Source organism: Salvia hispanica, chromosome 1 (genome assembly GCF_029641045.1).
Source record: "Salvia hispanica isolate PSC_SH4W2 chromosome 1, Shi_PSC_v1, whole genome shotgun sequence".
NCBI classification, from domain to species: domain Eukaryota; kingdom Viridiplantae; phylum Streptophyta; class Magnoliopsida; order Lamiales; family Lamiaceae; genus Salvia; species Salvia hispanica.
Window position 1 is genome coordinate 11,737,299 of NC_142692.1, and position 10,478 is coordinate 11,747,776.

The 10,478-nt window shown below is 35.4% G+C and overlaps 2 protein-coding genes across 2 annotated transcripts; both read left to right on the forward strand.

The window, feature by feature from the left end:
* Window positions 1-943: 943 nt before the first annotated feature.
* Window positions 944-5,292, forward strand: LOC125211787 (uncharacterized). The gene is made up of 9 exons (XM_048111721.2): window positions 944-1,152; window positions 1,450-1,530; window positions 1,608-1,728; window positions 1,829-1,923; window positions 2,432-2,503; window positions 3,021-3,266; window positions 3,379-3,487; window positions 4,492-4,678; window positions 4,944-5,292. Exons 1-9 carry the CDS (start codon window positions 1,129-1,131, stop codon window positions 5,026-5,028), a joined length of 1,020 nt encoding a protein of 339 aa, XP_047967678.1. The 5' UTR covers window positions 944-1,128; the 3' UTR covers window positions 5,029-5,292.
* Window positions 5,293-8,537: 3,245 nt separating this feature from the next.
* Window positions 8,538-10,339, forward strand: LOC125216837 (uncharacterized). The gene is made up of 5 exons (XM_048118614.2): window positions 8,538-9,202; window positions 9,282-9,524; window positions 9,606-9,671; window positions 9,761-9,826; window positions 9,921-10,339. Exons 1-5 carry the CDS (start codon window positions 8,780-8,782, stop codon window positions 10,020-10,022), a joined length of 900 nt encoding a protein of 299 aa, XP_047974571.1. The 5' UTR covers window positions 8,538-8,779; the 3' UTR covers window positions 10,023-10,339.
* The last annotated feature ends 139 nt before the right edge of the window (window positions 10,340-10,478 follow it).

The following is a 10,478-nucleotide window of genomic DNA, read 5'->3' on the forward strand; positions in this document are numbered from 1 at the left end:
TCGGACGTCCGAGCTCATCCGACAGGCGTGGGCGCCCTTCTTCTTCACTACGGCAGACGTCCGATCGGACGTCGGCGACGTCCTACCGCGACGTCCGCCATTGGAGACACTCTAAATATAAGCACTTATGTACATATTTTAGGATGCTTTGTTAACAATAATGAAAATTTGATTTCTTACTAATTGTTTAAATGTTTAGAATGCTATAGGTATCTAATGTTTTGTTATAAAATTTACTTCATTCAATTTACGCTACATTAGTTTTTATAAATACAATATAGTTAATTCAAACTCTATTTGAAAAAATATTGACATAAATCATTTTAGGATGCTTTGTTAACAATAATGAAAATTTGATTTCTTACTTATTGTTTAAATGTTTAGAATGCTATAGGTATCTAATGTTTTGTTATAAAATTTACTTCATTCAAGTTATGTTACATTAGTTTTTTTAAATACAATATAGTTAATTCAAACTCTATTTGAAAAAATATCGACATAAAACAACACTATATTAATATTATTTGTTAACTTGTAACACGAACACGACACTATACTAATACTAAGTGCTCCATTAGATTATATCTCAACGTGTAACACGAACACGACACAAAATTTTCGTGTCGTTATCATGTCGACATGATAAGGACACGAATCCAATAAGCTTTGACACATACCTATTAATTTCGTGTGGGTTCGTGTCGTGCCAAAAATTGTCAGCCGTAGTTTCCAATCCTATATTGACAAAAGAGGGGAAAATTTTCTGTATTAAAATTTCTGTTATAAAAATGCGTAATCTCTTGTTGAATATTATAAAATCAAATCAAATGTTGAAGCCTACTTTAATGTGATTATTTATTGAAATTTTTAGGAAAATGAATTAAAGTATTTAAGCATAAAAGCGAAAAATAAAAAAATAAATACGTAATGGGAAGTAAATTAATTGAGTGTCGTCGACGATTCCTAACCAAAATAAATCAAGAATTCTCCGACACGGCGAAGCACTGAATTTCATTTCATAACCTTGCTAATACTGTCACTGCAATTTCACAACATAATTTTCGCTTAAACCCTGTAATCTCAATTTCGATCTGGTTTTGTATCCGTTTCACAGCTGCACTACCCAGAATGGTCGTCTGCAAATGCCGCAAGGTATGTGGGATGAATCACTGGTTTACGTTATATGTAATTGATTGAATTCTTCGTATATTCCAATTTGCAATCTGTGGTAGTTTTAGATCCGATCATGCTCGCCACCCCCGAAACTGGAGATCGTTTGATTTTTAATTTAGATTGTGGTTTGCGATCCAGTATAGCTTAGTGGTGCCTTTTTTCCGTTACTGATTTAGTGATTGGCGGTGGAATTGAGTACAACCATTATTTTTGTGCGATATAGAAAAGGCTGATTGTATTGTGGATAGCTGATGAATATGATCTCTTTGATTTTAGGCGACTAAATTGTATTGCTTCGTCCACAAAGTGCCGGTCTGTGGGGAATGTATATGCTTTCCGGAACACCAAATCTGTGTGGTATGATTATATCAATTCTTCATTCTTGAACAAGTGTGGCCTGTATAGCTGTTGAACAATTATGTTATTGCATTTAGGTGCGTACATATTCAGAGTGGGTAATTGATGGGGAGTATGATTGGCCTCCTAAATGCTGCCATTGTCAAAATGAGCTTGCAGAAGGGACAGACCCTCAAACTGCTCGATTGGGCTGTTTGCGTATGTCTTCATGCTTGTGTATATCCGTATTCAGATTAATCTGAAGAGAAAATTGTTGTGGCGACTTATGAATCCCTAACTCAATGCTTGAAATATGCAGATGTAATACATTCAAATTGTTTAGTGTCGCATGTTAAAAGCTTTCCTCCGCAAACAGCTCCTGCTGGATATGTCTGCCCAGCCTGCTCCACGCCGGTATGTTCTGCTCATGGAAATCCTTGCCTTTTGCTTTTCTGTGGACAATGGTACGGTGTAACAAAAATTGGCAACAATAACGATATATTCGCCAGGGATTGGGAGGTTTAAGTTTCAAGGATGAGAATGTTGAGTTTAGAAATCCTAGTGGAGTATTAAATAAGTAGTATAGTAAGAGTTTTTTTTTTTTATTATTAAACTTTTACCATAAGATCTGTTGGGAAACAGGAATCAAAGAGCCTATTGTTCTGGGACCTATTAAGTTAAGATTTCTCTACCAACATCTGATCATGACCATATATTTAGCACATCCCACTATAAAAACCTTGGATGAAGTATTTCATATTACTGGATTTATGTTGGAATCTCAGGTTTTTCTATGCTAGCTATGATTATTTCTGGTGGATGTGTGTTCCTGAACTTAGTGATCACCCCTTAGATTGTTAGCAATCATCTCTCGTTATACCATGTTACGGTTCCTTGATTAATGCTCTATTTATTTTTGCAGATATGGTCTCCGAAAAGTGTGAAAGATTCAGGATCACGTCTCCATTCAAAGTTGAAAGAAGCAATTATGCAGGTTGTATTATCATTGTTCTGTTCGGTTTGGTGCATAATTATTTATCTGTAAACTGCTAAAACTATCTGTTTTTGAGAAGTTTTTTTTCCACTTTGACAATGTCTGTCTCCCTTGACAAAAGCCATGAGTCATGGATTCTATTGATCGCATTTTGGATATAGATGATGTATTTTTTTAATAAGAAAAGCTCATGTGTCACTAAGTGCTTCTTGGATTAGTTGACACTTTATGCTCTGATCTTTTGTGCTGCATTGTGTGACACAGCAATGGGTTGCAAAACTCTTTTTTGCAGCCTCTTTTACTTTGTGAAATTATGAGTCTTTTCGTTGACAATTTAATTACTAGTTATTTACATTTTGGTTCAATTTTCTATGTACATGTTCTCTTCTTTCTTGTAAATTTTCTTTTGCATATGGGTTTTACTGAACTTTGTGCATATAAATCAGTTAGGAATTTTCATTCTTCTTTTTCAATGCATGATCTTCTCAGATCTAATATACACATGATGCTTTTGCAGACTGGTTTGGAGAAGAATGTCTTTGGGAATCACCCAGTACCGTTGCAGGGACCAGAATCCCGTAGTCCTCCACCTGCATTTGCTTCCGAACCCTTGGTACACACCTCTGGTACAGTTGATAAAACTGCAGCTTCTTCTGCAAGACCTGCAAATTTGGATATTTTGGAGATAGATGGATATAACTCTGGGACGTCATCTTTACCCATTCATGAGCCTGATTTTATGAAAAACACAAGTCCTACTGGTGTAAGAAATTTTTATATCTCAATTCTTTTGTAGCTTACGCTCTTCAGTTACATGGCTTGCTTGGTTTGCATCAGTGCTGGTTTATGGTTTCTCATACATTTTTCTGCCCCAGCCTGGTGCAACCACTCGAAAGAGTGCTATGCAAGCGGATAGACAAAACTCTGAGGTTCCATACTACGCCGACGATGAAGATGCAAATACGAAAAAGTACTCTCGAAGAGGTGTGTTAAAGTTGTCTTTTTTCAGTATCATTGATCTGACTACATGGAAATCCAAGTGAACTCCTGCACTTTTTGATGGTCAGTTTTGTAATCCAGGCTCTAGGGTTTTCTTGATCTACTGGATTTAATGAATCATATTGTAGTGTGGCCCAAATCTGAAAGGCTTGAACGAGGCTACTGATAATTTTGGCTCTTATCCTTGTAAACGTGCATATGTATCGATACACCTTAGGTGCAGTGGTGCGAACCCTTGATTCTGTCCTGCAGAACTGAAGATGTTTGTTTGTAACCTCAACAATAGGTGAAAGGTGTCTTGTTGTTTATTAAGAAAAAACAAATGATGCGTTCGCTGGGGACTAAACAAGCCCTAACTTCAAAGCTATTTAATGCGCTAAGATATTCGACTAAAATACGAAGCAATAGAATGGGAAATAACTAAATAGGAGATCCTTCTGCCAGCCCTAAGGCCATGCACAACCTGCTCATCCTTGCAACTCGGACCAGCCCCAGAGACCGGCTGCAAAACATTCTCAGTGCTTATCAATACCTTCGTTGTCAACCTCAATCTCCAGTGTCCTGCTTTCACAAATGAAGCCATGCATAACCTTCCTTGTGCCTTTACGAACAGTTATTTTTATGTTAATTTTTTCAGTTTCATTCTAGTATAACTAGAACTGGAAGCCACAATTAAGCATGCTACCTGGTTTGGTTACTATGATTTTTTGTACCCCGGGGCTTTCGGACATGGATTACTACAATTCGTAAATCAAGGGTTTTAATCAGGTTCAGTGAAATGAAACAATAAGAAAGTTTGCTTAGGTTCTCTGACTTTTACATAAAGCCTAGTTTTCACCTCACCTCGAGATTGACTGCCCATGTTTGATAAATTTGATGATATAATTTTTATCCTTGAATTTATACTCAGGTTAGTTTCTGCCAGGTGTGGCTTATGATATTCTGTATTGCACCCTGCTAAACCAGGCGTGTTGAATTATGAAATGTAGGTTCATTTCGCCACAAGTTCCTCAGGTCATTGCTGCCTTTCTGGTCTAGTGCATTGCCGACTCTACCAGTAACTGCACCACCAAAGAAAGATACGTCTCATGGGGATGATGCCTCAGAACGCCGTGCAAGGCACCACAAGACTTCACGAATGGACCCAAGGAAGTTGCTCTTAATTATAGCCATCATGTAAGATATCATTACCTGTAGTTGTTTCTTTTGGTTCTGAAAATTATGTGGAAAAATGTACTATCTATTATTCTTTGCATATTTTACTTCACACATGTGGTTGAGCTTTTTCTAGGAATGGTAGTTTGGTACCTAGTCAATAAGTGATTGGCAGATTGCTATCAAATTTTAGGTGATTAGGTTTTTCGACTCAAATTTTATGGTATCTTGATTGCTTCGGTGATGAGCATGATTTATTTACCAGATCTTTTTTCTTGTTTTGTAGGGCTTGCATGGCAACAATGGGTATTCTATATTACAGAATTGCACGCGGTCTGGGTGAAGAATTGGGTGATGATGAGCCACAATGATCAACCTAGGATCGGAGTGAGTGATACGGTTAAAACAGCCGATGGACAAACCTCTATTAATTTTTTTGTTTTTAGCAGACAACACAAAATCTTCAACGTGTATTTTTTTTTTTTTTTTGGTCTTAGCAATATTCGATACTTGTCCATAACCCCCTCTCTGTTCTAGCTGAGATGTATTGCCTTCTTCCTCGTTTCCACCCAAAAAATTATTGTGCAGCCAAAGCAGTATTGAGCGATTAATCATATTGTTTGTACTTTTAGTGATTTTTCTCCACCACCAACAACAAATTAAGCGGCAGACATGATGTAAAAGGCAAAGGAATTGATGGACATAAAGCAATTTTCAGTTTTGGCGAGAGAGGTGCAACTGTTGGAGTTTTAATCTCTAACGAAGTGAGCTTTATTTTCCAGAATAATAGCACTACACTGTTTTAATTCTTTTTGCTCCGTCTCTTTTACTTTATCAATACTGTATTAAAACTCATGTTATTTTTAAATACTCGTATATTCACCGAGGTAGTATCAAAGCCTTTAAAATGCTGACAAAAGAATCAAAGACTCCTCTCAAGTGATGAACACAGAGAAATTATGCCGCTTTCATTTTTATCGTGCATTCAATTTCGGGTTCTTAGAGTAGACTGAGAATACTTACTGTAGCTGTAGTAAATTATGAGGTGAAAAGATTTGAAGCGTGTCCGAATGTCAAAGAGAGAGAAACCTAAACAAAAATAAAATGCTACTACAAAATTTGGTACTATCTCTAGTGATCGTTTAATTTGCCACATATATGGCATTTTAAATGGAATCATACAAATCTCTTAAGGACAATTCTTAAGAAAAGAGGGTTGATGAAGATTACTGACAAAAAAATTCTTGCTTGTCAATTACTCCCTCCGTCTTCCATTAGAAGTCACACTTCTGTTTCTGCACTAGTTTTATAAAAATGATAATAAATAGTTAAAGTGAAGAAATGGTAAAGTAAGTAGAGAATAATGCAGAGAAAACTACATCGTAAATTTAATATAACTACATCGTAAATTTAATTTGGAGGACCCTAAATTTTATGAGTATGGCAAAACATGTTTAACCATCGAAGAGGTAAACAAGATCAAAAAGACGATCGACAATAGTTCTGACAGATACAGTACAACAAAAAAATCTGTAGTACAATGTTGTTAAAATAAGATCTCCATGATAAAACTAAAAGAACAACAGAGAACAGATAAGAGTCTAGATTAAGATATCATTTAAAGCTAACAACAACAAACAAATAGAGAAACACCGCGCGAGAAGCATCTACTAGAGCAAGAAAAAAAAAACCCGGAGCCAAGAGCAAACCACGATCACAAGCAAAGGAGAAGGCACCCTCAATGCACGAGATGGATAAACCAAACCGCACCGGCCTACTTGAAACAACGAGCTGAATATGAACAAAGGTCTACATGACTTCATGCTCCCGACTATCCTCTGACTGAAAAAATTAATTAAAGGTTCAAATCTAAATTACTTTATTGTGTAAATACTAAATGCAGTTTTACTAGTAGAAGCATTTCACCTTGATAATGGTAATAAGTCTTAACGTTGTAAAGGAACACTTGTTTTCCTGCATATATTAACCTTTTGTAATAAACATTGGGTCTCTCAAAACTTTGATACTGAATGCTATGCACCAAACTCGAACGTGCACACTGCACTCAATCTAGAATCTTCAACAATCAATAATATCATTATTCAAATCTCACTCAGGTTTTCCTTAACATATTTATATGAAAACCAAAATCTAACGTTCTAAAATATTTCCATCTATAGTATTGCATTATTACTCCCAAATAATTGCCATCGTGCTAGTAAGCTATTTTGAAATAAATGAACAAATGAACAATACAAAACAAGATGCAATGGAGTAGTATTATTTTCCCAATAATATGTGATCTAAGATGGAATAAGATGAAATGTTCAAACAATGAGTTTTTTCTTTTCCTTTTCCTTTTAACTACTTGTCAAAAAAAACTTTCAATTTATTTCCCTCTGAAAAAGTTCTATATATTTTAAAAGCAAAATGCATGATATTCTTTTTCTTGAAAAAGCTTCATAATTTTAGAATAATACAATAACAGTTTTGGTGGGAGGATAGATTATTCAAAATTAAATACTATGTTAAATATTTTAGTGTAATTATTTAATAAAAAATGGTCTTAGCACCTATTTTAAAGAGGTTATATTGTTGATGGCGACTGGACGCGCGTTTGACAGAAAATCGGATGAATCTTAGGAGGGCTTTGGCCCCTCCACAAATGATTTAATATCGCTAATTAATTTATTTATATACTCCTATTTAATAGTAGTATAAGTTAATTGCTTATAAAATCACAAAATATGCTCATTTTGGTTTGTCATTAACTTTTCATCTTCTTATTTTAATTAATTAGAAAAGCAAATACTCTATTTAGGAAACTCTATTTTCTTGTGAAATCAAAGTTAAATAATTTCAACCATGTGTGCATGGTGCACCAATTAAGCATGGAACTTGCATTCAATAAAATTAAGAAGTTATTATAGGACAATTAAGAATTTTTTAAAATTTCTGATTTATCATTCAACTTTTAAAAATTGTGGAACAAATAAGAATTCAATAAAAACTTCGTGATTTTGTAGGCGATTATCTTATTGAATATTTAAAATTTGAACATACATACATGATCATATATCTATAGTTTTCTAAGATGCTTACCAGAGAAGAAAATAGTGAAAAATGAAAAAGATCTCGCTCTCCTGTCATTTGAACGTTGATGAAAATATTTTATTGTACATTAGTCAAATGAACTAAGTACTTTTATTTTTCAACGTCTTAATGAATTTCTCCCCTGTAGCAGTAATAGAAATAAACAAAAAAAATATAAATGTATCTCTACCTCTAATTTTCCAGCTCAGGCCAGTCTGTTTAGATTTAATTGTTACAATCTTTACAAGAGATGTAATTTACTAATAGTTACGACCATGATCCAATGTGGCTCCGACAAATCAATGCATTATGCAAATCCATGTATCACAGTACTGTTATAGAGCTACTGCCCACTGAGCTACATATCTTACTTATTTCACAAATTCTTAATTTGAATAATCTTCTTCCTTCGTTAATATTAATTTGCCTAGCTGTTGAACTATTATGTAATCTTGACCTAATGTGGTATCCATTATAAGCATATATTATACCCATTTACGCGTGTTTGAAGCGTACGCCTCTAATAATTTTTAAAAAAAGGTACTCTTTCTCTCTCTCTCTCTCTCTCCGCATCCGAAATGCAGAGTTGAGGAATTTATGTTAGGGACACTTTTTTTTTTGGATTAGAAAGAGGCATCCGACAATAGCCAAGCTGGAAGATATTATGTCCTGTTTGGTAGTTCAAGATATACTCCCACGATCGTTAACTGTCATTCCACTTATTTAGGCATTAATTTAATGCTTCGAAAACGACACCCACGTTGTCCAGATGCCATTCCCTCTCTACTTACCAAATCTAAACTCAAAGATCTGATGTCAGTTAATCATAATTGCTCAAATGATTGGTTTATGATATTGGTTAAATCTGTTTATCAAGTTGTCTCAATTTTGAACTAAGTCTTCTCTTAGCTGTCTAATTTTAATTAGTAGAAAATACTCCACTTAGCTAAGAGTATAAATATGTCGCCTTGATTCATTTTCTATAGCAAGAAAACAAAAGACACAAGGCTTAATTCTGATTGAGTATATATGGAAACTGTGGGAGCAATCTGTGAAGGGGAATGGAACTCTAGCTTTAGCGGGATCTGCTCAGACGAGGCGGACTTCATGGCGCAGCTGCTCGGGAACTGCTCTGTCCCGAGTGCTGCTTTCTGGGCTGCAAATGACGGAGATTTTGCTGCCAAGGACACCAATGCCACCACCATCTTTTCCTTTTCACTTGGAAATAATAACAGCATCACTTTGAGTTACCCTTATGTGAGCAACAACACCTCTTTGATGGCAATGGACTACTCTGTGCTTGATGCCAAGAACAGTGTTTTGGAAGGCGATTGCTTCCTAAACGACGGAAGCTCAGAGGACAAACTGCCCGGAGAAGTTCTTCAAGAATCATCACATATCACCACCCATTCTCATCATATATCCAAGAAAAGGCCTCAAATCCCTACAGGAGTAAGTAAACTAACTAGGTCTCTTTCTCTCTCTCTTTTAATTTCTTGCAGTGAATTAATATCTTGTAATTGCAATGCAGTGTCAAAGAAACAAGAGGCTCAAGAAATGTGCTAAGGCTGAAGATGAAAATGACACCAACAATACTACTAGCACTAATCTGGTGCTTCACAGACAGAGCTCATCGAGTGGCTGCTGCTCAGAGGACGAATCAAATGCTTCCAAGTCGAGCTCGAGCTCGAGGAGAAGTGGAGCTCAGGACATGAAGGGAAAGGCTAGAGCGAGTAGGGGATCGGCTACTGATCCACAGAGCTTATATGCAAGGGTAAATTTCAATCTTTGCATGACCACCATTTTCATCTTTTTGACCATTTGTTGTTTCTCACTCTTTTACACAATCTTATAGAAAAGAAGAGAGAGAATCAATGAGAGATTGAGAATCCTGCAGAACTTAGTGCCAAATGGAACTAAGGTGAGCATAGCTCAGAAAAGAATTGACTGCATTGAATGATGTTTGATGATTTATACATGTTCCTAAGTAGACAACCTTTGTTATCACAGGTTGATATTAGTACAATGCTTGAAGAGGCTGTCCAATATGTCAAATTCTTGCAGCTGCAGATTAAGGTAAAAAAAATACTAGTATTGGTTAATTAATGTTTTGGTTTTGGGATTAGCCAATCTTGACACTGAGCACCATTTGTATTGTTGATATATGCAGCTATTGAGCTCAGATGATCTATGGATGTATTCTCCTATTGCCTACAATGGAATGGATTTAGGACTTGACTTGAAGATTCCCTCTCCAAAACCACAATCATGATGCAGATTGCAGATGATGATGACAAAGAGCTTTTCTGTGAATAAATACCACATCATAGACCTAATGGAAGCCATTTCTGCAATGGATTCTTGATTTTATTTTATTTTATTTTTTGGAATACATGTACACTAAAATATAACCGAGGCAAAGACAACATCTTCTCATTGATGAGGACTGATAAACCATTATTTTTTAGGTTCTCTTATATAAAGTTCACTATTCTCATGGAATAAGCCATGAAGGATGAGTAATATTCAAATCATAAGAGTTTCTGTGTATTTCTTTTGTTGGAGGGAGAGTGTCTCAAGGCATTGTTTTAGCAATCAAACGCTCTAGTTTTTAATGTTTGATATACTAAATACTAATAAGAAATTAATTATAAATTTTCAGCTAGCTAGTAATAAGTAATCACAATAACCAATACTATTTGACTAGAGTCGAAATATCAGCATTCTT